This window comes from Pongo abelii, chromosome 16 (assembly GCF_028885655.2).
Source record: "Pongo abelii isolate AG06213 chromosome 16, NHGRI_mPonAbe1-v2.0_pri, whole genome shotgun sequence".
Classification (NCBI taxonomy): Eukaryota; Metazoa; Chordata; class Mammalia; order Primates; family Hominidae; genus Pongo; species Pongo abelii.
This window is the reverse complement of record NC_072001.2, coordinates 45,650,708-45,678,306: the sequence shown is the minus strand read 5'-3', so window position 1 is coordinate 45,678,306 and position 27,599 is coordinate 45,650,708. Positions and strand designations below refer to the sequence as shown.

Here is a 27,599-nt window from a genome sequence, read left to right as displayed (position 1 = left end):
TAAATGGTCAATCAGTTGATGGTGAGCGCTGAAAAGCCGATGGGTACTGCTCGGCCAAGGGATTGAAAAATCGGCCTTTGAGAAAAACAAAGTCAAAATGAAAGATTAGATTATAATTTCTCTGGGGTGGTGCCAGTTGGATCTAGGAAACTTAAACTCGTGAAAGAATGTGCTTAGAGCAGAAGATAGAAGCTGGTGGCTGTCTCTGTTCCCCTCTACCTCTCTCCCGGCTCCTCGGTCTCCCCAGAGGGGCGTCCGACCCGCGGTAGCCCCACTCCCTGCTCGAATCCCTCCCTTCAGGTCGCTCCAGGGCGGGCAGCCAAGGTGGGCCTCCCCAGGCACTGTGATCCACACTTCACCTCTTAACAACCGGCCTATCGGCCGGGGTTGAGGACCCAGCGAGGCCTTGACCGTGGGCCTGGGCAATACCGGCTCCGCCCCGCCCCGCCAGCCCGGTCCCTCCCCATCCCGCGACCCAACGGTCGTTCCCCGCCGCCGGCCCCGCCCCTCCCTGGCCGCCCGCGGCGCGCCTGCGCCTGCGCAGTCGCCCCAGAGCGCCCCGACCGGGATGGCGGCCGTTTTGGAGTCGCTGCTGCGAGAAGAGGTGTCGGTCGCAGCCGTCGTGCGGTGGATCGCGCGCAGCACCCAGGGTTCGGAGGTAACAGCGCTGACACGCCCCCAGGTCTGACTCGAAGCCGGTTCCCGCAGTGGAGTCCAGCCCTCCAGTCCCCTTCCTCTAGGGCGCCTGGCTGCCAGCCGGGCCGAGTGCACTCCAACTGGGCGCCGCTGCCCGGGCCGCCCACCCGAGGCGCGCCCTACGGCCCCCGGGCCGGCGGCTGACCCTCTCGCTCCTCCACCTGTGCTTCTGCCCTAGGATAACGCCGGGGAGGCGGCCGCGCTGAGCTCACTCCGGCCCCTGCGGAAAGAATTCGTACCGTTCCTGTTGAACTTCCTGAGGGAGCAGAGCAGCCGCGTCCTCCCGCAGGGGCCTCCGACCCCCGCCAAGGCCCCGGGCGCCTCGACAGCCTTGCCAGGGAGGCCGGGAGGCCCGCCGCGGGGCAGCCGCGGGGCGCGCAGCCAGCTTTTCCCTCCGACCGAGGCCCTGAGCACCACTGCCGAGGCCCCTCTGGCCCGCCGCGGGGGCAGGAGGCGGGGCCCGGGGCTGGCCCGCGAGCGTGGAGGCCGCGGCCTGGAGGAGGGGGTCAGCGGGGAGAGCTTGCCCGGAGCCGGGGGCCGGAGGCTTAGGGGCTCTGGCAGCCCCAGCCGCCCCAGCCTCACGCTGTCTGATCCGCCAAACCTCAGCAACCTGGAGGAGTTCCCTCCCGTAGGCTCGGTTCCCCCCGGCTCTACAGGGTGAGACTCAGCTTTCATGCAGGAGATGGGTACCACGAAGGCTCTGGGGAGGCAGTCATTCGGGCTCGGCGCTCCACAGTGGAGCGCCAGGATGGGTAGAAGGCTGGGGGTGATGGTGAGGGTTTTTGTGGGGTTTTTTTGCGGAGGTCTAGCTGTTGCGGTGGTGGAGGGGAGATGTTTGAAGATAGGAATTTGAGAAAAACCTGTGGCTACTCTCAGCAGGACGAAGCCTTCTCGCAGGATCAACCCAACTCCGGTGAGCGAAGAGCGGTCACTCTCCAAGCCCAAGACCTGCTTCACCTCACCCCCAATCAGCTGTGTCCCCAGTTCCCAACCCTCAGCCCTGGACACTAGCCCTTGGGGCCTTGGCCTTCCCCCAGGGTGCAGAAGTCTGCAAGAGGAGCGAGAGATGCTCAGGAAGGAGCGGTATGGCCTGGCCGCTCCTGGGGATGTCGGCTTCCTCGCTATGGGGCATCTTCAGGGGTTTTCCCTGAAATTGATTTCCCTCTTGGGGACTCTGGGTTTGTCTCCTGGGCTGTTGGTATCTTCTCTGGAGGGACCTGAGTGTGGCCGTGGCAGGGGAGCCAAGCTGACTGCTCATGAAATTTCTTTATTCCATAGCTCTAAGCAGCTGCAGCAGTCACCTACCCCCATCTGTCCCACCCCAGAATTGGGGTCGCCCCTCCCCAGCCAGACAGGAAGCCTCACAGATGAACCTGCGGACCCTGCCAGAGTGTCTTCCCGCCAGCGCCTGGAGCTGGTAGCCCTTGTTTACTCCTCGTGCATTGCTGGTGAGTGAGAGCAGAGGGAGCTGGAGTGGACATACTTGTAGAACTTATGGGTAAGAGAATTGATAAGACACCTGGAACTGAGCCTTGGCTCCAAATGGTGCCCATACCATGGGATTTCTTTTTGTATCTATCTAGAGAACCTGGTACCAAACCTCTTCTTGGAGCTTTTCTTCGTCTTTCAGCTCCTCACTGCCCGGAGGATGGTGACTGCCAAGGACAGTGACCCTGAACTAAGTCCAGCTGTCCTAGGTCAGTGAGCAAACCTCCTTTTGAGACGTGCGGTCTAGAAACGGGACCGTTCTTAACTGACAGCTTGGTACTGTCCTTCTAGATTCCCTGGAAAGTCCACTGTTCCAAAGCATCCACGATTGTGTCTTCTTTGCAGTGCAGGTTTTGGAGTGTCACTTTCAGTGAGTTTCCCTGGCTGAGGCATTTGGGCATCATTCTCATCATCTGCTTAGCTCTCTGGCTGCTTGGGATATATGCTGGTGCTTAACATAGGGGCAGTGGTCCTGGAACTTCTCCTACCTGTAATCTTTAATTTTGTGTTAAGGCTATGAATGTAGTCCCTGAAAGAATGAGATGGGGCCAGGTGTGGTGGCTCACGCCTGCATTCCCACCACTTTGAGAGGCCGAGGCAGGACAGTGACTTAAGCCCAGGAGTTTGAGACCAGCCTGGGCAACATCACAAAATCCCCTCTCTACCAAAAAAAAAAAAAAAAAAAGGCCGGGTGTGGTGGAGTGCGCCTATAATCCCAGCTACTTAGGAGGCTGAGGTGGGAGGATCACCTGAGCCTGGGAGGTCCAGGCTGTAGTGAGATCACGCCACTGCAGCCCAGCCTGGGTGACAGAGACCCCCATCTCAAAAAAAAAGAAAAGAAAAAGAAATGGACCCTGTGGTCTTGGCAGCTGAGCTTTGGGTTTCTGGGTAATGTTCCTGTCCTGCTGTCTTGGTCCTTGCTCTGTAAAGTCTCATATCCTCCCCTTTACTTTCATTATCTTTGATCCTTGGCCCATGACCTTGCAGTACATATCTGGGCTTGCATACCTGCACCATGCCTTAGAGATCCTCTGTGGTGTGCAGGTGCTTGCTTCCTACTTGCAGTCTGTGTTCCGGTGTCAGTCATAAGTGCTCTTGTCCCTGCAGGGTTCTTTCCAACCTGGACAAAGGGACCTTGAAGCTGCTCGCTGAGAATGAGCGGCTGCTGTGCTTCTCACCAGCTCTGCAAGGCCGCCTTCGAGCTGCCTATGAGGGCAGTGTTGCCAAGGTAGTAACCCCAGCTTAGTTGCCCACTAGCCTGGACCTAACCCTTCCTAGCTTTCATAAATTCAGGCAACCCTGCTGACGACACTTAAGTAAGTGTAATGTGAGCTAACTCTGGGCAAGAATAAGAGGGAGAAGTTTTCTCAGCATGACCCTGCAGTTCCTAATGTTCCTGCTGTATTTTAGGTCTCTCTAGCGATGCCTCCCTCTGCTCAAGCTGTCTCCTTTCAGCCAGAGACTGACAATCGTGCCAACTTCTCCAGTGACCGAGCCTTTCATACTTTTAAGAAACAGAGGTGATAAGAAAAGGGACTTTTTGGGGAGGGAATGAGAAGACATTTTTCTGGAATAGGCAGCTGTTTGGTTTCACAGAAATTAGGAGTTTGGCCCTAACAGGTGGTGGGTTAGTCCCCCCAGGTCCTTCCTGCCGGCCATCATAGGGACCACCTGGCTTCATTCTCTTGTGCACCTGTGAACTCCGTCACTGAGCCAGCCATCTCACAGGTGTATGGTTTTAGTCTCAGGGTTCTCAGGCAAGAGTGTGCCAGGATGAACTGTCACTGCCCACAGAAGTACATGAAGCCTGTACTGTGCTGCTGGTCTGTAGCACTACTGTCATCATGTAGATAACTCTGGAGAAATTAAAAAATGGGCCAGGTGCAGTGGCTCACGCCTGTAATCCCAGCACTTTGGGAGGCTGGGGGCGGATCACCTGAGGTCAAGAGTTCTTGAGACCAGCCTGGCCAACATGGTGAAACTCCGTCTCTACTAAAAATACAAAAATTAGCCAGGCATGGTGGCAGGCACTTGTAATCCCAGCTACTCTGGAGGCTGAGGCAGGAGAATCGCTTGAACCCAGGGGGGCGGAGGTTGCAGTGAGCTGAGATCGCGTCATTGCACTCCAGCCTGGGTGACAAGAGCAAGACGCCATCTCCAAAAAAAGAAAAAAAAAAAAAAAAAAAAGGTGGTGGGTGGGCTATGGATAGTCCTGTCCTCAGTTCTTCCAGGGGCGGGAAGGCACTGCTGGTGGGAGTGAGTGCCTCGGCTGATCAGGCGTTCTTATGCATCAGGGATGTGTTTTATGAGGTGCTGCGAGAGTGGGAAGATCACCATGAGGAGCCTGGCTGGGATTTTGAGAAGGGCTTGGGCAGCAGAATCAGGTGGGTGCTCAGACCTTGTCTTTCTTGTGCCTGGCAATGAGTAGCTCAGTGCTTGCTCGGTGGCAGGAGGGAGGAGGAGGGAAGGCTTTTCCCCCGCTCCTTCCAGCCATTAGCTGTTTTCTTCTATCCTCCGAAATCTCCAGTTATTGATAACTCTGCCTCTACTTGAAAGGGATGTGTCTCTCCAGCTCCTTCCACTCACAGGTGTCTTATCCTTGTTCTGTAGTGGCAATTGCTTAGAAAGTCCAAAGCTCTTAACCCAGGTTGCTTGAGTTTTTTTTTTTTTTGGCCCAAGTCACTGGTTAGACACATCCAGCCTCCATCTTCACCATCCTCTAGTTTGGGCAAGTCCGGTCACTGTGTAGGTAGATGCCTGGGCTCAGAACGCGAACCTCAGTCCAGTCATCTTCCTTCACATTGCTCATGAAACCCACCGCCTGTTAGTGTGGCTGAAGACGGGGTGGGTGGCATGATTTCTTGTTTGGTTAAGTGCACCTCTAGCCTCGGAGGACCTTGGTGCTGAGGGAGTATCCCTTGCCTTCAGTGTCCCTGTGCAGGCTGGCTCTGGCTGAGGTCTGCTCAAGTCCCTGGTAAAGGGCTGGGAAGTCCAGGGGTTGGCTGCTTCTCTCAGATCTTTCTCCCTCTCCCTCCTTTCCACACCCTTCATTCCCGCCTTCTATTCCTCAGGGCCATGATGGGTCAGCTCTCCGCAGCCTGCAGCCACAGCCACTTTGTTCGGCTTTTCCAAAAACAACTACTCCAGGTAACAGCCCCAGCAAGAGATTAATCCACATTAAACAGCAGGTATCATAGGCAGCCACTTAACGGCTGCACTTTGGGATAGGGCAGACAGCCTGGCAGGTCCTGGGCTGGAATTTGAACAAGAGTTTACTCCTCGCGGAGTGGCTGAAACTCCAGTGGCCAAAGAAAAGCCAGGGCACTCTCTTTGACACATCCCAGGCCCTGCAGCTCCCCCAGCCTGCTGCTGCCTTCCCTCTGATTTGTGCTGTGGTAAAGAGCCCAGGCTTAGTAAGTAGTCAAGCTTTGTTTCAGATCCTAGCTCTAGTGACCCTAGGCACATGCTTAACCTTGGAGTTTCAGTTTCTTCACCTGTGAAACAATACTGTAATTCACATCTCAGAAAATCTATCTAAAGCGCTTGACACAGTTGGCATTCCTTAAATGTTCATTACTTTCTCCTTATTTTTTGTTCAGTCCTTCCCTCCCACTTACTGATTTTTTAATTTCTCTCCTTCCTCTTCCACCCCAGATGTGTCAGAGCCCTGGTGGTGCTGGGGGCACCGTCTTGGGCGAGGCCCCAGATGTATTGAGTATGCTGGGAGCTGACAAGCTGGGGCGGTTGTGGCGCCTACAGGAACGGCTTATGGCTCCTCAGAGCAGTGGGGGGCCCTGCCCACCCCCCACCTTCCCAGGCTGTCAAGGCTTCTTTAGGGACTTCATCCTTAGTGCCAGCAGGTAGGCTCCCCTGTGTCTTGCAAGGAATGGGGCAGAGGACAGGAAAGGTTTGGCTTCCCAAAAGGGTAAATAGTTCTCCAGTCTCCTTTGCCTGGAGATAGGCTCCTTCCAGCTCGAACTTGCTGGCTTCATTGTACTTCTCATTCTGTCACCCACGTGGGTGATTTCGTTGCTCCTGGGCCTCCCTGTCTGTCCTGCTGCTCCCGTCCCTCTGGAGTGCCCCTTCTCGATTCTGGCTCTTCCTGTACCTCTTCCAGTGCTTATGCCTCACCCACCCCTTCTTCTCAGCTTCCAGTTTAACCAGCATCTCATGGACAGTCTGAGCTTGAAGATCCGGGAGCTCAATGGCCTTGCCCTGCCCCAGCATGAGCCCAGTGATGAAGACGGGGAGTCAGATGTAGACTGGCAGGTCCGAAAACAGAACAAGGGAAATAATGGGGTCTGACCCAGGAGGGAAGGGAGTATGTTCAAGAAAAACTTTATAACAGATTGGGAATTGTTCTGGAAGCCTCATGCTTGCACCTTTTACTTCCCTTGATTCCATGCAGGGTGAGCGGAAGCAATTTGCTGTGGTGCTTCTTAGCCTGAGACTTTTGGCTAAATTCCTGGGCTTTGTGGCTTTCCTGCCATACCGGGGGCCTGAACCTCCCCCGACCGGTGAGCTTCAGGACTCCATTCTGGCCCTCAGGAGCCAGGTGAATGGGCGGGGGATTCTGGTGAGGAGGGAGCAGGGAGGACCAGCCAGGCACTGAAGCTGACTGGTTTCCTTGGCTATTCTGGAAACCAGGCAGGTTAAAGGGCATCTCCCAGCCCTTCCTAGGGACCTGCCCCCTGACTGAGCTCTGGCCCTCCCAGGTCCCTCCGGTCCTGGATGTGCGGACTCTGCTGCAGCGAGGGCTGCAGGCCCGCCGGGCGGTGCTCACCGTACCCTGGCTGGTGGAGTTTCTCTCCTTTGCTGACCATGTTGTTCCCTTGCTGGAATATTACCGGGGCATCTTCACTCTCCTGCTGCGCCTGCACCGGTGAGTGGAACAAGGCTAAGGCTTGATGAAAGGATTTGGGACTCGGGGACATTGGTCAAGCCTGCTATTAATAAAGAGGGTCGAGCAGTCTGCACTGTGTGTGTGGTGCCCCGGCCATAACTGAGCGCTGGGAGAGGCAGGATTGGCTCCCCTGAGGTACAGTGGGAAATCATCTGCACATTCATTGGCCTCATGCTGTTCCTGAGGTGGCCCTGCTGAGAGACAGTCATCATGCAGGAGGCGGGGCTGGGGGGATCCTGCTTGCCGGCATGGCCCCAGTCTCTTTGAGTTCTGCTTTTGCAAGCCAGTTTCCAGTGACAGCGTTTGCCTCCTCCGTTCCCTTCCCCTTTCTGCTCAAACCCGCGTACTGCCCATTGATGTTTCAGGAGCTTGGTGTTGTCGCAGGAGAGTGAGGGGAAGATGTGTTTCCTGAACAAGCTGCTGCTACTTGCTGTCCTGGGCTGGCTTTTCCAGGTGGGCAGAGTGAGGGTCCAGATCGGGGAGAGGTTTTGCAGCTGAAGATGGGGAGTGGACAAATGTCTGAGTGTGAATGAGGCAAGGGCTGGAAGACGAAGGTTCAGGAAAGGCCTGGGGATTCCCATCGTCTCAGAGGTGGCTGCTCTGAAGCTGGTGCCTACACCCTGGAACCGTGTGGCAGGTGGGGTGGGATGGGTGGGGGTCTCTGAAGTTGACCTGAATTGTGACTTTCTGTCTTGGCAGATTCCCACAGTCCCTGAGGACTTGTTCTTTCTGGAAGAGGGTCCCTCAGATGCCTTTGAGGTGGACACAGTAGCCCCAGAGCATGGCTTGGTGAGTGTTGGGGTCCAGCCAGAGCCATGGGAAACTCAGGAATAAAGGAAGTGGGCTGCCTGGGGAGGCCCAGCCAGGGGCAGATGTAACCCTTGTAACGCCCTGCCAACTGCCTGCTCTCTGGGTGCGCTCGGGGAGGGGCAGCCTGCCGACACCAGCCTGTTCTCCCCAGGACAACGCGCCTGTGGTGGACCAGCAGCTGCTCTACACCTGCTGCCCCTACATCGGTGAGCACCCGTCTTCCCTGGACGGTCCTTGGTCTGTCCCTCCATGAGTACCCAAAAGGCACCCCTTGGCCCAGCTCCCTTGGATATTGCTCCATTCATGGTCATTCCTGGTATCTGAGCCTCTTGACTCCACAAATAAGGTCCATGATACTTAGGGAGGGGAGGGGGTTCTGGAACTGAGAACTTGGACTTCACTGATGCAGGAGAGCTCCGGAAACTGCTCGCTTCGTGGGTGTCAGGCAGTAGTGGACGGAGTGGGGGCTTCATGAGGAAAATCACCCCCACCACTACCACCAGCCTGGGAGCCCAGCCTTCCCAGACCAGCCAGGGGCTGCAGGTAGGGCAGGGCGGAGACAGCCGTGGGGGAAATGGGGGTGGGGGGGGCGGGGAGGCTGGAGGAAGCCTCGCTGCCTCTCCCTCCTCCCCCCAGGCACAGCTTGCCCAGGCCTTTTTCCACAACCAGCCGCCCTCCCTGCGCCGGACTGTAGAGTTTGTGGCAGAGAGAATTGGATCAAACTGTGTCAAACATATCAAGTAAGAGTGGGTTAAGGATCCTGGTCTCATCGCCCTACCATTTTTTCCCCTTTTTCCTCGGTTGCTAAACTGAGAAGGTCAGCCAGAGGGTGGGTGTGGGGCTGAAATGGCTGACACATTTTGAAGGAAATTTCTGACCAAATTCCCTTAAATTTGCAGCCCCTTTCCGATTAACCCTCCAACCACCCCCAACCTTGCTGTCCCTGCTGCAGGGCTACACTGGTGGCAGATCTGGTGCGCCAGGCAGAGTCACTTCTCCAAGAGCAGCTGGTGACACAGGGAGAGGAAGGGGGAGACCCAGCCCAGCTGTTAGAGATCTTGTGTTCCCAGCTGTGCCCCCACGGGGCCCAGGCATTGGCCCTGGGGCAGGAGTAAGCATCACTGGTCCATTTGATCCACTCTCCTCTTGGCTTTCTCCATCCTTTCTTTCCTCCTTCACACTTACTCTTTTTTCCCTTTCTTCTCTTCATGCCTCCTTTTTTCTTCTCCCCGCCCCCATCCTCTATAAGCCCTGCACTGGCTGTAGGCCTTCTGTGGCACAAAAGCCAAACCTAGGTTTGGGAGCGTGTGTGATACTGTGAGGCTGGCAGTTGGGCTTCTCTTTTCTCTGGCACCTGGGGTGGGGTGGGGCGGGAGGGCAAACGGTGCCTCCTTCCAAGGTACAGCCTCCCAGGTCAGGGGCTTGGTGCACTCGGGGCATTTACTTCTGCAGCCAGGCTGAAATACCCAGAGACCACTGACCCCATCTGTCCCCTTTTAGGTTCTGTCAAAGGAAGAGCCCTGGGGCTGTGCGGGCGCTGCTTCCAGAGGAGACCCCGGCAGCCGTACGTGTGAGGGAGGCCTGCAGCTAGCAGGCCAGGTGGTTGTGGGGAGGTGCACGGAGTAGTCTGAGGCTGCGGGGGGGTGGTGGGGGCGGGGTCAGTGCTCGACTCTGGCATCCCTTGTTGCACCCAGCCCGCCCCTAGCCCCTAACTCTGTAGTTCTGGTTCGCAGGTTCTGAGCAGTGCAGAGAACATTGCTGTGGGGCTTGCAACAGAGAAAGCCTGTGCTTGGCTGTCAGCCAACATCACAGGTAAGGTCCTGGAGTGGGGAGTGGCTGAATCAAGTGTTTAAAAAGTGGACTGGCAGAGAGTCAGAGGCATTTGGCGGGAGATGGGACTGAGAGCCAGTAGGAAACAGCAAAAGGCATGGGTTAGCATGGTGAGCATGTGCAGGGCCCTCCTGTGATTCCTTTCCCATTCTCCCTCTGCCCCACAGCACTGATCAGGAGGGAGGTGAAAGCAGCAGTGAGTCGCACACTTCGAGCCCAGGGTCCTGAACCTGCTGCCCGGGGGGAGCGGAGGGGCTGCTCCCGCGCCTGTGAGCACCATGCTCCCCTCCCCTCCCACCTCATCTCCGAGATAAAAGTACACGGCTACCCTACTCCCTTTGGCTTCCCTGCTCCCTCCCCCTGCTCTGTTCCTGGTTTTTCCTTTCTCACATCAGCTCCAGGATTTTTATGTAGAAGCTGTCTGTGCTGTCCAGCTAGTCCCCGTTTCACTCATTACTGAATGGGGTTAGGTAGGGCAGAGCTGAATTGAATGGCGGTTTTCCTAATTGTCACTCTGACTCTTTAATCATCCAAAAGGGGAAAAGGGCAGATAGGACATTTTTGAATAAATGCTTATTATGCAGATGGTGATGAGAGTGGGGTGGTGAATGGCTTGATAGCAAATGAGTCTCTAGGAGGCAGTTGCCCCAGTATTTGGAGACAATTTCAGAAATGTTCTATGTGGGAGGTGATGCTTGTTTAGTTACAGGCAGTAAGAATAAACCATCAGTTCTCCTAACTTTATTTTAAAATTCAAAGACTGTCTAGAGCAGGAGTCAAGAAACAGCCCATGGTCTGAAGGGAGCCAGCCCCTTGTTTTGTGAGTGAAGTTTTAGTGGAATGCAGCCACATTAATTTGTGTACGAGCTGTCTATGGCTGCTTTTGTGCAACTGCTGAACAGCAGAGTTGCATAGTTGGGACAGAGACTTTATGGTCTGCAAAGCCTAAAATATTTACTGTCTGGTTCTGGTCTAGGGTAGTGATCTAGGAATAGAGATTGGAATAGGGACTATAAGGTGCAATGACTGAAAATGGAGATTATTTAGGAGGGAGAGGAAGAGGCTTGCTTAGTAGCCATTTGATACTGGTTGTCAATGTGCAGAGGATTTCTGTATTGAAAGCTCAGCTCTCCAGAGAAGACGAACAGAGAGGCTTGAGAGACAGAAGATACTAAGACGGTATCTGATAGGCCGGTTTCCTTACATGCTTCAAGAATAAGATGCCCTATGGGAGTTGGTTAGCTACAGTTTGGTCCCAAGTTGAGTGACGTTTCCCATGCTCTGGCAGCGTGCTGTCCCTCAGCTGACCTCCATCTGTTCCCTCTTTTGTTGTCCACATGGTTGCTTCCCCTGGCTGTATTATCCCGCCCAAGTCCCAGGTCTAGGGGCAACTTGGCTTCACTCACCATACCCCAGGGCCCATTTTTCTGCCTCTCTCCACTGGCTGATCCCTGTCCCAAGCCGAATTCTCTGTGGCATCCTGGCCCCCAGCGCAGGGTGATGTCTCCCCCTGCTCTTCACAGGATGTGCTCTCCTTGGCCGTGGGGCCACGGGACCCTGACGAGGGAGTCTCCCCAGAGCATCTGGAACAGCTCCTAGGCCAGCTGGGCCAGACGCTGCGGTGCCGCCAGGTGAGATGTGGCATCTGCCACCCGAGGGCCGCTTTTTTCTGTGTCCTTGTGTGAGACCTGATAACCAGGGCCACACTGGCTCAGGGCCAGTTCTCGCAGCAGTAAGCATGGTGATACCTATGGTCTCTCTCTCCCTCCCCCCACCGCAGTTCCTGTGCCCACCTGCTGAGCAGCATCTGGCAAAGTGCTCTGTGGAGTTAGCTTCCCTCCTCGGTATGGTTCCTTTCCATCAAATCCCTCTCTTGCCTGATCCCCCAAATCTCAGGGTTGGGTACAAGCAAGATTAGAAACAGAGCCTTCTTCTGTCCCCCTTTTTTTTTTTTTTTTTTTTTGGCGGGGGGAGACGGAATCTTGCTCTGTTGCCCAGGCTGGAGTGCAGTGGCACGATCTTAGCTAACTGCAACCTCTGCCTCCCGGGTTCAAGCAGTTCTGCCTCAGCCAAGTAGCTGGGACTACAGGCGCCTTCCACCACGCCTGGCTAATTTTGGTATTTTTAATACAGATGGGGTTTCACTATGTTGGCCAGACTGGTCTCGAACCCCTGACCTCATGATCTGCCCACCTCAGCCTCCTAAAGTGTTGGGATTACAGGTGTGAGTCACCGCACCCGGCCTGCCCCCATCTTTTAAAGCTTGGCTTTCCTCTTTCCACAGTTGCAGATCAAATTCCTATCCTAGGGCCCCCCGCACAGTACAGGCTGGAGAGAGGGCAGGCTCGAAGGCTTCTGCACATGCTGCTTTCCTTGTGGAAGGAAGACTTTCAGGGGCCGGTTCCGCTGCAGCTGCTGCTGAGCCCAAGAAATGTGGGGCTTCTGGCAGACACAAGGCCAAGGGAGGTGAGTCAGACTGAGCAAGAAGGCATCTCAGCCCTCTGCAGTCACACTCTGAACATCCACCACCCTTGCCCCAAACTATGAGCTGCTTCTGCTTCCTTTATTTCCCCTTCCTGGTTCCACATGGAAATGGACTCCATTTATCTATCTCAAGTCTCTTCCCAGCAGCTCTGCCCTTTGAGATCTCAATCTGTGTCATCAGGCTCACTCTGCCGTCCTCCTAGCAACCCTGACCTCAGTGTGTTTTGCAGTGGGACTTGCTGCTATTCTTGCTCCGGGAGCTGGTGGAGAAGGGTCTGATGCGACGGATGGAGATAGAGGCCTGCCTGGGCAGCCTCCACCAGGCCCAGTGGCCAGGGGTAAGGGGTCTCCTGTCTTACATGGAGAGAGAACAGGTGTTACATATCCCATCTGTCCTGAAAGGAAGCAAGTGATGGGGCCAAACTAAGTGGATTTTTGTCAAGAGTCTTCAGGGCCACCCTCAAATTGTCCCGATTTGAGTAGCTATTATATGAGGGACTGTGTTAGTGGGAAGACGGATGAAAGGCAGGCAGTTAGTTGGAAAGCAGCACAGCCCATTATGTGGGTTTTTAAAATTAGAATAACCTGGATTTTAATCTCAGCTAATTTTTTTTTATGATTTGGGGCAAAATAATTCATCTTTTAATTCATCTTTTACTGGGACTAATAATTTCAAGATGAAGTAGATGCACTCAGTAGTACTCAAAAACTGGTCAAGCCTGTGCCTCCATCAGAGTTCACTCCCTGCCATAACTTCAGCCTCCCAGAGTACTAACAGACAAGGTTTCATGTCCATTTCAGTGTAGAGGGCAGTTGAGAAAAAATAATGCAGCCAGCCAGGTTGTGGTCTTTAGTGAAAACGGATGAGCCATTGAGAATTATTACATGCTGCCTTTTCCCTCATCTTTCTATGTATTCCAGGACTTTGCTGAAGAATTAGCAACACTGTCTAACCTGTTTCTAGCCGAGCCCCACCTGCCAGAACCCCAGCTAAGAGCTTGTGAGTTGGTGCAGCCAAACCGGGGCACTGTGCTGGCCCAGAGCTAGGGCTGAGAAGTGGCCCTGCCTTGGGCATCGCACCAGAACCCTGGACCCCCGCCTCACGAGGAGGCCCAAGTGCCCAATGCAGACCTTCACTGGTTGGGGTGTAGCTGGGTCTACAGTCAGACTTCCTGCTCTAAGAGTGTCACTGCCCGGCATCCCACCATGCGAATCCTAGAGGAAGGAGAGTTGGCCTGATTTGGGATTATGGCAGAAAAGCCCAGAGATGCCAGTCTTGGAGTAGAAGAGGTGGTGTTTATCTCTTGGATACTAAATGAAATGAGGTGTGTGGGCTTGTCAACACAGAATTCAAGCCTCATTTGCTATCCCAGCAACTCTTAAAACTTTGTAGTCTTGGAATTCATGACAGAGGCAAATGACTTCTGCTTAACTTATGAAGAAAGTTAAAACATGAATCTTGGGAGTCTACATTTTCTTATCACCAGGAGCTGGACTGCCATCTCCTTATAAATGCCTAACACGGGCCGGGTGTGGTGGCTCATACCTGTAATCCCAGCACTTTGAGAGGCCTGAGGTAGGCGGATTGCTTGAGGTCAGGAATTCGAGACCAGCCTGGCCAACACATGGCGAAACCCTGTCTCTACTAAAAATACAAAAACCAGCTGGGCATGGTAGTGTGTGCATGTAATCCCAGCTACTCGGGAGGATGAGGCAGGAGACCTGCTTGAACCTGGAGGTTGGAGGTTGCAATGAGCCAAGGTCGCACCACTGCACTCCAGTCTGGGTAACAGAGCGAGACTTTCTAGAAAAAGCCTAACAGATAAGGTAGGACTCAACCAACTGAAATCTGACTTCCCCCCGCTGTACCTTCAGCCCCTGTGCAGTTAGTAACTCTTGAGACCTCTCCCTGACCAGGGACCAAGCACAGGGCATTTAGAGCTTTTTAAAATAAACTGGTTTTCTTTAACAAGGGCTTGATGTCTAATCATTGTCACCTGTCTTTTCCCTTTAGAAGGCTGCAGTCTCGGGTGGGCTTTAGGTGGAGCGCTGTAATTGTGGCTTTGCTCTGTCCATTACCAGGTGAGCTACCTTGGCTCTTAGAAATGCCTGTATATTCCACTCTAGAGGGCTAGTCTCTGGTGGCAGTATCTATTAATTTATTGCCAGTGGTACTGACTTCTCCTGGGTAACTCGCTTTATTTGTGGGAGAAAGGGTTAGGATAATGTAGTTTCCACACAAGATATTCCCTACTGAACCACATGGTGGGGCAGTGTTCTTGTTATGCTTGTTAAGGCTGAGGTGTTTGATTGATTTGGCTTGGGGTTTCTCAGAGCAAAAGCATTGCTTCTCGATTACAGCTGTATCGAGCTCTATAAATGAGCCACTGATTTTGACAGGTTCACACCTGTAATCCCAGTGCTTTGGGAAGCCGAGCGAGAGGACTGCTTGAGTCCAGGAGTTAGAGGTTACAGTGAACTATGATTGTGCCACTGCACTCCAGCCTGAGCAAGAGTGAGACCCCCATCTCCTTGAGGGGGGAAAAAAAAAGCACTACTGTGATCATGTGCGTTAACACCAGGAGCTGGACTGATAATATAATCCTCAGGAGGACCTAAAGGGATCCACTTGTGTGACCATGGTAGAGCCAGGAAATCCCATCAACCTAGAAAGTGAAAAATGGGAGTTTTTCTCAGTCACCACCTTGTGATCATACTTCTCCCAAACACCATGCCTTTCCCTTCTCAGCTCAGCTACTCCTTTAACAAGTTTCTGCATCTGAACCATTTTCCCCTCATCTCTTCATCTTCAAAGGCCTTTATCTTTATCCTTTAAATCCAATTTGTTCTGAATGTCTGGGAACCAAAAAAGCTTTAAGGAATGCTTTCTCGGCCGGGCACAGTGGCTCCCACCTGTAATCCCAGCACTTTGGGAGGTCAAGGCGGGAGGATCACTTGTGCTCAGGAGTTTGAACCAGCCGGGGCAACATGGGGAAGCCTCATCTTTATAAAAAATACAAAAGAACATTGGTCAGGAGTGGTGGTCCATGCCTGTGGTCACAGCTACTTGGGAGGCTGAGGTCAGAGGATCACTTGAGCCCAGGAGGTCAAGGCTACAGTGAGCCATGATCACGCCACTGCAGTCCAGCCTGGGCTAAAAAAAAAAAAAAAAAAAAAGCTTTCTATGCCCAGAGACCAGCACTGGGTGTGATTAAACCACAGCACTGCCCCCAAGAAGCTTAGGGTCAGCGTCAGGCTTGTGGCTACTCCTTGACTTGTTCCAGAGGACCCAGCTGAGGTGTGTGACATGGAATGGGCAGGAGAGGAAAACCTGAAACCCCTAAGGATGCTGAGACTGAAGGGGTGGGCCATAACCCAGGCCTGGCTTAAGGTCCACTGAGTTAAAAACAAGTTCTTGGGAATCTGAATGGAAATTTAACATGTTCCCGATGAAGGAAACTTCCTGCTGGCCTGTGTGAGCCTTAAAGGCTACTCTAAGGATTATGGAGACAGGCAGCTAGTGGGTCAGTGAACTAATCAGATTCTGTATGTCTGCTCTCTAACTGTCAAAGCCAGTTGTTTTTAAAATGTGGTCCCCAGACCAGCAAACTTCAGGCTCCCCTGGGACTTCTTGTTAACACAAATTCTCTGGTCCCTCCCCGGGGCTACCAAACCAGTAACTTGGGGTAGGGCCCATCCTGGGGCATAAGAATGCGTTCAGGTGATTCTGATGTATGCGAAAGTATGAGAACCACGCAATTCCAAAATCTGACTCCACTTTTGCTTTTTGCTACAAGATCCCTCTCAATCTTTCGCTTGCTGATTCAGTCAGGTCTGGTGTTGCTTTTTTTTTTTTTGAGACAGAGTCTCACTCTGTCGCCCAGGCTGGAGTGCAGTGGCACAATCTCGGCTCACTGAAACCTCCCCCTCCAAGGTTCAAGCGATTCTTGTGCCTCAGCCTCCCGAGTAGCTGGGATTACAGGCACGTGCCACCATGCCTGGCTAATTTTTTGTATTTTTAGTAGAGACAGGGTTTCACCATGTTGGCCAGGCTGGTCTCAAACTCCTGACCTCAGCTGATCCACCTGTCTTGGCCTCCCAAAGTGCTGGGATAACAGGCGTGAGCCACCATGCCTGGCTGGCTTCTCTATTAAGGCGGACAGGGTCATCTCCTGGTTATCCCCTGACTCAGATTCCCATAGGTGGCTCTGCCTCAGAAGCCCCAGGGCACTGTGGTTACTGTTAGGTGTGGCAGTGACTGTTCTGGATTCTCCCCTTCAGTTCTTACTTGGGCTATAGTTCAGCAACTTACCTGGTTGCTGTTTACCCTTCAAAGCAATGCCAAGTTCATGGGAAACTGTACATACATGTAAACTGAATCTTTGAAACGGCTATGAGTGGGTATTGCCAGGGTGATCTCCAGCTAACTCTGCCAAGCTCGAATCACACACTTAGGCTATCCCGGTGCAGGATTTCATCTACTCTTCACTAGATAAAGTACACAGAGGACTTTTAATTTTAAAATGTTCTTTTTTGGTCAGTAGTCTTAGTAAGAGATTTATATGAAAAGAGGTAGGAGTATATAAATAGGGTGTTAAATATATCATGTCACCAAAAAATTTACCCGAGAAATAGACGTTTAAAAGCAATTTTAGAAAACCTTCAATCAACAATATATAAATAACTTAATCTGAGGTAAGAAGGAAAAATGCCCTGCAAACACTTTAGAAAAATACATCTCTGCCACACTACAGAAATATACCTTTTACCACATCTTCTGAATCCCCAGTTACCCTCCATCTACCAAAGATTTTGGGCACCAGAACTAAAGATGAGAATCTTTCCCACCCCTACCACTTCCAGGTAAACACAGAGTTCATGTTCAGCCAGGCTAAAGTACAAGAAAACTGAACCCACTCTCCATCCTATCCCATCCTAGGATAGGTGGGGCCGAAGCAGAAATCATGGAATGCTCAGGACTCCACCCCTCCCAAGTGCACTGAGGTAAGTTCTGGAACTGAGCTTCCTCCCAACAAGCCACTCACCTCCTCTGGGAGTTCATTCACCTCCTTTCCCTTCCTCAAAGGACAATGTTTAATCTCTGAAATTCCTCTTGCCTTGTCAGCAACCAGCATCTGGCTGCCACTCCAACCAGTCCTTGAAAGAACTCAGCCCCCAACCCTGACCCCAAATCTGTCCAACCTGGTTCTATAGTGTCTTCCATCTGACCGAGCTCTAGAGTGACAGCTCCATATCAGAGCATCATCGCTCAACACCCCTGACTCAGGCCAAGACCCAAATGTCTTCTCCTGGGAGGGAAAGGGAGAAAAAAAGCAAAAATCAATAATAAAGTATTTTGCAAAAACTCAAGAGGGAGAAAAGATTCTGAATCGGTGTTCTGGTTTGTGCAGCTGTTTTTTAAACTCTCTTTCTGTTTTGGTATTTTTAACGTCCCATCACACATTCACTCTAGAGCTGAATGCTAGAGGAGGTAGATTCAGAGCAGAGTCTTGGCCACTGGCTGCCTGCTTCCGTACCAGCCTGCAGAAGCACCTTGCCAAAGCACTGCAGTCCCCGGCTCTGCTGGCTGTGCCCAGTCCTGGTCCTTAAGTGGCCTGTCTGCCGCAGAGTCCCAGAAACAGGAAAGAAAGGTGAGAAATCCAAAAGGTGAGCAGAGCTGCATTCACTCTGGATAGCCTGGGCCAGGAGCTCAGGCCATTTGCTCTGCACTGGTGCCAGCTGTGACCAAGTACTGACTGGGCTTTGCTAGCATCCCTGGGCCAGTGCTGTGTGCCCCAATTGGCCACAGCAGGTAGCATCAGCTTTTCCTGCACTGTGGTATGGAAAGTAACAAGGAGCTGCCACAGTGTCTCTCTTGAGCAGCCTGGGCCTGTATCTCAGCAGCACCATCTTGACGGTGAGATGCTAGCTACCAAGGAAGGAAGCCAGTCTGGCTATAACCAGTGGCTGCTGTTTGATGAAAGAGCTCAGGAGCTGAGGTGGGAAGCCTGGAGCACCAAGTTCCACCTGAAAGCAGAGAGAGAATTTAAGGTGCATATAGATTTGAGAGAGTATGACTGGCGCACTCCAGCCCCATGGGGTCCCCCCAGCCTGTGGTGATGGGAGAAGCACCTCAGATTGTGGCTTGGTGTTTACAGGCCCCTGGGCTCTGCCATTCAGATCTAAGTATTGGCGTTCACCTCCTAGTGACAAAGTACAAGTCAAGGGACTGGGAGGGGAGAGGTGAACCCAACAGGTCATCACTCCGCTCTGCTGAGGCTGCTGCTTTTGCCTCACAATGACTCATCTATCTCCTAAGGACACTGGGATCACCCACAGGATGCAGGTCACTAGGTTTTCGGTAACAGCAGCTTCAGAAAAGATTGATAAACTCCTGTCTCATTCCCTTCTCTCCAATTCCCCACTGACTCCCCTTACTGCAAGTCCAGGAAACCCTCGAGTCTCCAGGTCTCAGGCCAAAGGGCCTGGGCACTGGAGGGTGTTCAAAAGTGAGACAGAAAAATCCCAGGGGGGCTGTGGGACCAAGTCAGCTTGTGCTGTGAGGCCAGCTGCAAAGGATTTATCACCTGGGCCAAGTAGATGACTCTGGTGACTTCCTTCCCTTCCACAGTGACGGGCTGCAAGATCCAGGCACTGGGCAGGATCTCCCCGCGAACCATTTTTCTGCTGGGTCTTGGCATGGATGTATCATACACAGACTGGGCTGCCATGACAGACAGGTGACCCTGGGGACAGAGGGAAATGGGAGTCCTGCCTGTGTAGTGTGGACAAAACAGGAACAGGCTCCCGTGTAGACAGTACGGTGAAAGGCAACACTGGGCCAGCCTTCAAGCCACCCCTACCCTGGCTCCAGCCCCAATTTGCCCTCCTTCCCCTAGAGGACCTGAGGCCCACATAGATTGTTTCTCACAACACTTCAGCCCAAGTTCTTCCCACAACGTCTTTACCACCAAGGCAGGCACCTCTTTGGCTTCCACGCAGACACAACAGAAATCCCGTGGCTGCTTCAATGCGCACAGGGTGGTGTTGCACACCAAGTACACTGGAGGGACAGGGATAAGGAAGGTCAGGAGGCCGATGGACAGACCTAGTCCTAAAGCCTTCCTGGTCAGGGAGCCCTCCCCTCATCACCCCATCACTTGACACCTAGCTCAACCTAGGCTGAGCAATCAAGGTAACCTGAATACCTAGCCTCCCAAGAGGGCTGCCTCCAACCCTCCACCTCTATCCCCCAGCAAGACCCCACTGGGCACACCAGAAACCAGGCCCCATGGAAGCCTTCCTTCCCTGGGCTCACCCAGGCTGATGCTGTTGGTCACTCGCTGATGCAGCCTTGCTGTCTGGATGGGCTTGTAATAAAGGGGCCACAGAGTGGGGTCACTGACAGCCGCCCACACGTGAGACAGCGGCTGGGACACCACACCTGCCCCCAGGAAGCCATGCCGAGTGGAAGAAAACACCTTGTAGTAAAGCTGCACCGCCTGCTCCTCACCCTGATAGCTGCGGGGAGACACCAAGCACAGAAAATAGGAAGGGGTCAAAAATGGGCTCTAAGGGTCACAAAGGAGGGGCTCAGAGTGAAGACTTGAGGAATCCAGGTAAGGGAAAGGAGGAGAGAAGCCAAGCAGGGTGACAAGCTTAGGACCAAGACAGACACTGTACAAAGGACCCTACACAAACTTACTTCCAGCCAGCAGTTGCCTGGCAGCTGAAGAGGTTGTGCAAATTATCCGAACAAGCAGCCATTACCTGAGGACACAATGGCCACACCCAAATTAGGAGGCATAGTAAAAACTAAGCCCCTGGGTTAGTCAGTCTGGCCTGCATCTGCTAAATTCCCTTTTTCTTTTTTTTCGAGACAGGGTCTAGCTCTGTCACCCAGGCTGGAGTGGAGTTGCGTAATCACGGCTCACTGCAGCGTTAACCTCCTGGGCTTAAGCGATCCTCCCACCTCAGCCTCCAGTCTCTAGGACTACAGGTACACACCACCACACCCAGCTATCTTTTTGTATTTTTTGGTAGAGACAGGGTCTCACCATGTTGCCCAGGCTGGTCTTGAACTCCTGGACTCAAGCAATCTTCCCACCTCAGCCTCCCAAAGTGCTGGGATTATAGGTGTGAGCTACCACTCCTGGCCTAATGTTTTTATTTTTTTGTAGAGACAGGGTCTTGCTGTGCTTCCCAGGCTGGTCTTGAACTCCAGACCTCAAGTGATCCTCCTGCTTCAGCCTCCCAAATGTTGGGATTACAGGCATGAGCTACTGCACCTGACCCGAATTCCCCTTTTCTCAAGATGAAGAACCACTGAAGATGCCCACAAGCCTTGGGCTCCTCATCTGCCCAGCTTTTTTCCTACTTTCTCTTCCTGCACACCCAGCAGAGGTCTGGGTAAAGGAATGGTGGGCATGGGTGGGAGCAGTTACTCACATCAGCCATAGAAGTGTCCACGACATGCTTGGCCAAATCCTGGTAGGAGGAGGAAAAGCAGGTCCCCAAGCTGGACAGACTGGATGGTGAACAGCAGCAACTGCCCAGGGAGGCTCTGCGGCCTACAAGAAATAGGTGGAGGCCCTGTGATAGCACTGAACATCAGGGCCTCAGGACAGCAACAGCTCTCCTGCAGACCAGTGACTCACTAAGATCTAGCAGCCATCAGCCCCCAAAGTCCCCAAACCAGGCAGCTGGCTATGCCCAACACTCCCCGCAACTCACTGTAGGCGGAGTTCTTCCTCACTGCAGAATGGCCTCCTCGCTCATCCCCTATCCATACATCCCTGGAATCAGGCAAGTTTGTGTGCCCCTGCAGAAGAGAGGATACTCAGGACAGAGCCAGAAGGCAAGCACAGAATTATCTCCTCTGCCTCTGAACTGCATTTCACAGCTTCCAGTGGGATGACTCAACCGCAAAGGTCTTCCCAGATGGGAATACAAGAGGCTGGATGTCCCCCCAAGAAGACCACAGCAATAGAAATGGGTATCTAGATGATCTCTGCTCTCCCTCTAAGCCACAGGCAGAGGCTGCTTACAGGAGAGTTCCAACAGGGATCAGAACAACCAGGGCCTGAGAGTATGGGGTGCTCTGCCAGCCTTCCAAGCTAGGGAGTACCAGGGATCAGTGCATGAGAGGCTCTCTGCACCACCCGGGCAACAGGAATGAGGCCATGGCTAGACGGGGTTTAGCGGGGTAATAAATGTGGAAGATGGGATGGAAGGAAAAGTAATGGTCTATGAAAAGCTGAACGCTTGGCCCCCACCCCAGGTGCAGCAGCCAAGCTAAAGGTCCTAACTGGGGATTAGATGGGGTGACCCTCTGGATCTGCAATGTGGTCACCACCACCTCCACCTCAGCAAGCTCCTCAACAACAGGACCCTTGACCTCTGTTGGAACTCACAGGCACCCACCATCCTACCTCCATCATCACCTCTAACCTACTGCTACTCTGATCACAATAAAGGAGGAAACAAAGACAGTTCTCTCTCCACCCTCATCTCCTTCTCACCTGCTGTGACAGACAGCAGGCCCTTCTGCCTCTGGCTTAGCTCTCACGCTGCCCTGTCAGAAGCCTTTCACTACTGATCACCAGTCTCTTCACTTGTTACCCCCACCTCTTCCTCTTCACTGGATCTTTCCTATTAGCTACAACACTTGGCTAATTTTTTTAAAAAATTGTGGGGCCAGGCGGTGGCTCATGCCTGTAATCCCAACACTTTGGGAGGCCAAGGCGGTAGATCACGTGAGGTCAGGAGCTCGAGACCAGCCTGACCAACATGGTGAAACCCCATCTCTACTACCAATACAAAAAATTAGCAGGGCTTGGTGGCAGGCGCCTGTGATCCCAGCTACTTGAGAGAATCGCTTGAACCCAGGAGGCAGAGGTTGCAGTGAGCCAAGATTGTGCCACTGCACTCCGGCCTGGGCACAACAGAGAGAGACTCCATCTCAAAAAAAAAAAAAAAAAAAAAAAAAAAAAAAAAAATTGTAAAGATAGGATCTCACCCTGTTGCCCATGTTGGTCTTAGACTCCTGGGCTCAAGTAATCCTCCCCTCTGCGGCCTCCCAAAGTTTTGGGATTACAGGCGTGAGCCCCTGTGCCCGGCTTCTCTCATCTTTAAAACCCTCCTCTTCACTCTCCTGCCCTTCACAGATAAGCTTCTTGCAACTAGTCTTGCTGTTTGCCATCTCCCACTTCTCACTGACTTCTGAACCCACCCTAATCTAACATTTGCCCTCGTCACTCCTCCAAACAGCAGTCACCAAGGTCCACGGTGTCCATGTGGCTGGATCTTGTGAATAACCTCTGTCCTACACTTCCTGAATCTTTCAGCAAACTTTGACTTAGCCAGTCTCTCCCTTTTACTGACAGAATCACTTCCAGAGGCCCCTGGCTTCTCATCTCTCTGAGTGGTTTTTTTGTTGTGGATTCATCCTCTTCAACTGTTGACATTTTGGGATCCTTTCAAAATTCAGGCCTAGGCCCTATTTTCTCACTCCATAATATATTCCTAAGTAACCTAATCTGTTCCCAGTGCTGTACAAAAATAAATATCCAAAAATTATTGGATAGTGACTTCCAAAAATAAATATCCATAAATTAATCAATAAGTACTGCTGAGACAAATGGGCAGCCATCTGAAAAAAAAAAAAGATTGCATCAGAGACCCATTTCACAGACATATGAAAATGGATCCTTTATGCTTTATGGATCAAAGATATACTGGGAGATGGAGGAGTATAACAGTATTACAAGAAAATATAATTTAAAAGATAACTGTGCCTGTAGTACAGTTGCCTGGGAGGCTGGGCGGGAGAATCCCTTGAGTCCAGGAGTTTGAAGCATGAGCCACTGCACCTGGCCTCAAAAATGGTTTAAGAAATTCTCAACAATTGAATCAAGGAAGAAATACAAACAAAATGCAAAATTATATTTAAAATGAAAATACATGTCACAAGCTATGGGAAATGGCTGAAGCAATGCTCAGAGGGAAATTTTTAGCTTTAAAAACATCCATGAAAAGAAATAAAAATAAATGAATTAATACTATGAACTATATGCCAACAAATTCAATAATGTAAATTACTGACTCAAAAGTTAAACTGACTCAAGGAGAAATAAAACATCTTAGCACAGGCTGGGCGGGGTGGCTCACGCCTGTAATCCCAGCACTTTAGTAGGCCGAGGCGGGTGGATCACAAGGTCAGGAGATCAAGATCATCCTGGCTAACATGGTGAAACCCCTGTCTCCACTAAAAAAATACAAAAAAATTAGCCGGGCATGGTGGAGGGCACCTGTAGTCCCAGCTACTTGGGAGGCTGAGGCAGGAGAATGGCGTGAACCCAGGAAGCGGAACCTGCAGTGAGCTGAGATCACACCACTGCCCTCCAGCCTGGGGGACAGAGCAAGACACCGTCTCAAAAAAAAAAAAAAAAAATCTTAGTGCATATTTACAAATTTAAGATACTAAATTAGTGATCAAAGAAAATTTCAAGATAGCTTCATTAGTAAAATCTACCAAATGTTTAAGGAATTAATATCAATCCTTCCCAGATTCTTCCAAAAATCAGGAGGGAACACTTGCCAACTCATTCTATAGGGCCAGCATTACCCTGATACAAAAACTGTGCAAAGACATCACAAGTAAACTATAGAGCAATATCCCTTATGAATACACACAAATTCTCAACAAAATACTAGTAAACTGAAATCTAGCAACACATAAAAAAGATCATATATCATGAGCAAGTAGGATTTATCACAGAAACACAGGGCTGGCTCAACATACAAAAATCAATGTAATGCACTATATTAATAAAAGAAAAAACCCCGTAAGATTATCTCAGTAGACACCAGAAAAAAGTATTTGACTAAATCCAGTAACTTTTCATGATAAAAATATTCAAAAAACTAGGAATATAAGGGAATTTCCTCAACCTGATAAAGGTCAGCTATAAAACATCCACAGCTAACATCATACTTAATGGTGAAAGATGGATACCTTCCTCCTCAAATCAGGAGTAAGACAAGGACATCGGCTCTCACCACATCTAATAAACAGTGTACGGGAGATTCTAGCCAGCACAACTTGCAAGACAACAACAAAAACGGCAGATGATTGACCTTGCATATAGAATATCTTAAGGAATCTATTTTAAAAAACCATCAGAACTAATAAATGAATTCAGCAAGGGTATAGGAGACAAGAACGATATATAAAAATCAATTTTATTTCTGCATAATAGCAATGCAGAAACTGAAAATGAAGTGAAAACAATTCCATTTATAATACTGTCAACAGGAATAAAATCCTTAGGAATAAGTTTAATAAAATAAGCATAAAACTTATACTCTGAAAACTTCAAAACATTGTTGAAATTAAATCTAAATAAACACAATGACATCCCATATTCACAGAGCTAAAGACTTAATATTAGGATAGCAATGCTCCCCCAATTGATCTACCCATCAAAGTAATCCCAATGAAAATCCCAGCTGACTTCTTTGCAGAAATTGACAAGCTGATCCTAAAATTCATATGGAAATCTGAGAAACCCAGAATAGTCAAAGTAATCTTGAAAAAGAACAAAGTTGGAAGATGCATACTTCCTGACTTCTAAAGGTACTACAAAACTACAGTAAAGAAGACAGTGTGAGGCTGGGTGCAACAGCTCACACCTGTCATCCTAGCACTTAGGGCGGCTGAGGTGGGAGGATCGCTGGAGGCCAGGAGTTTGAGACCAGCCTGGGCAAGATAGCGAGACCCTGTCACACACACACGCAAAAAGTGTGGTACTGGCTTATATAAGGATAGATATGTAGATCAATGGAATAGAATTAGGAGTCCAGAAATAAAGCCATATGTCTATAGTCAACTGATCTTTGACAAGGGTGCCAAGACAATTCAATGGGGGAAATAATAATCTTTTAAACAAACGTTGTTGGGAGAACTGGATAGCCATATGGAAAAGAATGAAATTCAACCCCTAGCTCTCACCATATGTAAAAATTAACTCAAAATGGGCCAAAGAATGAAATGTGGAAGCTAAAAGCACAAAACTCTTAGAAGAAAACACAGGCATAATCTTTGTAATCTTGGATTAGGCACTCGTTTCTTAGATATGAAACCAAAGCACAAGGAACAACAATAAAAAATAAACTGGATATCATTAAAATTAAACTTTTGGCTTCAAAGGGCACTATATCAAGACAGTGAACAGACACAAAGAATGGGAGGACATTTTCTGTGAATTACATATTTGCTAAGGGACTCTTAAAAAGACAAATAACCAAATCTTAAAATAGACAAAATATCTGACTAGATATTTCTCCAAAGAAGATATATAAATGGGCAAAGGCACATGAAAAGATGCTCAACACCATTAGCCATCAGGGCAATGGAACTGAAGCCACAACAAGGTACTACTTCCGATCCACTAGGACAGCTATAATCAAAAATAGGTCATAGCAACTGTTGGTGAGGACGGAGAGAAACACACTGCTCATATACTGCTCGTGGGAAGGTAAAATAGGACAGCCACTGTGAAAAACAGTCCGGCAGTTCCTCTATGATCCTGCAACTCAACTCTAGATACATACCCAAGAGAAATGAAAACATATCCATACAAAAGCTTTACAGGGATGTTCATAGCAGCAATATTCATTAGCAGGCAAAAAGCGGAAAACAACCTAAATGTCCATCAACTGAAGAATGGATAAATAAAAAGTGGTTTATTCATACAATGGAGTATTACTCGGCCATAAAAAGGAATGAAGCTCTCATATATTTTACAACATGAAGGACCCTTTGCTGTGGGTTAAATCACTGTCTCCACTGAAAATATGTTGAAGTGCAAACCCCCAGTATCTGTGAATTTGACCTAATTTGAAAATAAGGTCCTTGCAGATGTAACCAAGTTGATATAAGACAGTACTGGATTAGAGAGGTCCCTAAATCCAATGACTAATGTCCTTATAAGAAGGCTATGTGGAGCTGGGTGCAGTGGCTCACGCCTGTAATCCAACACTTTGGGAGGCTGAAGCGAGTGGATCACCTGAGCTCAGGAGTTGGAGACCAGCCTCGCCAACATGGTGAAACCCTGTCTCTACTAAAAATACAAAAAATTAGCCAGGCGTGGTGGCGGATGCCTGTAATCCCAGCTACCTGGGAGGCTGAGGCAGGAGAATTGCTTGAACCCAGGAGGCGGAGGATGCAGTGAGCCGAGATCGTACCACTGCACTCTAGCCTGGGTTACAGAGCAAGACTCTGTCCAAAAAAAAAGTTATGAGGTAGCTTACGATGGTAATTCCAGCACTCTGAGAGGCTGAGGCGGGAGGATCACATGAGGTCAGGTGTTACAGCTAAGAATGAGCTGTGACTGCACCACTGCAGTCCAGTCCAGGTGACAGAGACCCTGTCTCTTAAAAAAAAAATTAAATTAAAAAAAAAAGAAGGCTATGTGAGAACACAGGGACAAACAGACAGGGAGACACACAGAGAGAGCGAGAATGTCACGTGAAGACAGAGACAGAAACAGGAGTGAATGCCAAGGATGGCGGGGAACCATCAGAAGCCTGGAAAGAGGCTTGGAGCAGATCCTTCTCCCAGGAGCTTTCTGAGGGAGTATGGTGCTGCTAACACCAACATTTTGGACTTCTAGCCTACAGAACTATGAGAGCATAAATGTCTGTTGTTCGAAGCCACTCGGTGAGTGGTAATTTGTTACAGCAATTCTAGGAAACTAACACAATCCTGAAAACATTATGCTAAGAGAAAGAAGCCATCAAAAAGGATCATATATTGTATAATTCCATTTATATGAAATGTCCAGAATAGGCAAATCCATGGGGACAGAAAGTAGATTCGTGGTTGCCAAGGGCTGGGGAATGGTGAATTTAGGGAATAACTAGGGGAGTAATGAAAATGTCCTATAATTGGTGATGGATACACAACTCTATGAATATACTAAAGCCAATGGATTATAACAATTAAAAAATCAATTAAAGAAGTGCTCAAGGGCCAGGCACGGTGGCTCACGTCTGTAATCCAACACTTTGGGAGGCTGAGGCGGGCAGATCCCTTGAGCCCAGGAGTTCAACACCAGCCTGGGCAACATGGTAAAACCCCATCTCTAGGAAACAAAAATACAAAAGTAGCCAGGCATGGTGGCGCACACCTGTACTCCAGGTACTCAGGAGGCTGAGGTGGGAGGATCACCGGTGCCCAGGGAGGTCGAGGCTGCAGTAAGCCATGATTGTGTCACTGCACTCTAGCCTGGGCAACACAGCAAGACCCTGTCTCAAAAAAAAAAAAAAGACAGGGCATGTCAAAAGGACACAAGACCCAAGCTGAAAGAACTCCAAATAATTAAAG

The 27,599-nt window shown here is 50.6% G+C and overlaps 2 protein-coding genes and 1 long non-coding RNA gene across 19 annotated transcripts in view; 2 read left to right on the top strand and 1 right to left on the bottom strand.

Annotated features, from left to right (window-relative positions):
- Positions 1-536: 536 nt before the first annotated feature.
- CDAN1 (codanin 1) lies at positions 537-14,183 on the top strand. 8 transcript variants are annotated; one of them, XM_024232509.3, is made up of 28 exons: positions 537-658; positions 875-1,353; positions 1,573-1,779; positions 1,975-2,144; positions 2,280-2,393; positions 2,476-2,554; positions 3,292-3,412; positions 3,595-3,704; positions 4,479-4,568; positions 5,256-5,331; positions 5,839-6,044; positions 6,333-6,453; positions 6,593-6,739; positions 6,900-7,066; positions 7,453-7,540; positions 7,787-7,876; positions 8,049-8,103; positions 8,307-8,440; positions 8,534-8,637; positions 8,850-9,008; positions 9,398-9,461; positions 9,631-9,709; positions 9,895-10,043; positions 11,251-11,358; positions 11,508-11,571; positions 12,012-12,193; positions 12,442-12,549; positions 13,133-14,183. In XM_024232509.3, exons 1-28 carry the CDS (start codon positions 569-571, stop codon positions 13,256-13,258), a joined length of 3,687 nt encoding a protein of 1,228 aa, XP_024088277.1. In that variant the 5' UTR covers positions 537-568; the 3' UTR covers positions 13,259-14,183. The 8 variants fall into 8 exon arrangements, 7 of the variants coding, with proteins under 7 accessions (XP_024088277.1, XP_024088276.1, XP_054388647.1 ...); XM_024232508.3 differs by having other exon boundaries at positions 543-658; positions 1,576-1,779; XM_054532672.2 differs by having other exon boundaries at positions 554-682; positions 1,576-1,779.
- A 116-nt stretch (positions 14,184-14,299) lies between these two features.
- LOC134760265 (uncharacterized) lies at positions 14,300-17,562 on the top strand. Its single transcript, XR_010137459.1, has 2 exons — positions 14,300-17,215; positions 17,337-17,562. It is a non-coding gene; the product is annotated as an uncharacterized LOC134760265 (long non-coding RNA).
- The window catches only part of STARD9 (StAR related lipid transfer domain containing 9), a 151,375-nt gene continuing 140,497 nt past the window's right edge, over positions 16,722-27,599 (bottom strand). For 9 of the 10 annotated variants that reach the window (XM_054532649.2, XM_054532653.2, XM_054532651.2 and 6 more), the window contains 7 exons: positions 20,945-21,032; positions 20,660-20,781; positions 19,917-19,981; positions 19,530-19,732; positions 19,180-19,274; positions 18,799-18,957; positions 16,722-18,238 (listed from right to left, as the gene is read on the bottom strand). In XM_054532649.2, coding sequence (XP_054388624.1) covers positions 18,137-18,238; positions 18,799-18,957; positions 19,180-19,274; positions 19,530-19,732; positions 19,917-19,981; positions 20,660-20,781; positions 20,945-21,032 — 834 coding nt within the window. In that variant the 3' untranslated portion in view covers positions 16,722-18,136. The remainder of the gene's footprint in view (positions 18,239-18,798; positions 18,958-19,179; positions 19,275-19,529; positions 19,733-19,916; positions 19,982-20,659; positions 20,782-20,944; positions 21,033-27,599) is intronic. The other variant, XM_024232715.3, reaches the window with a different exon arrangement.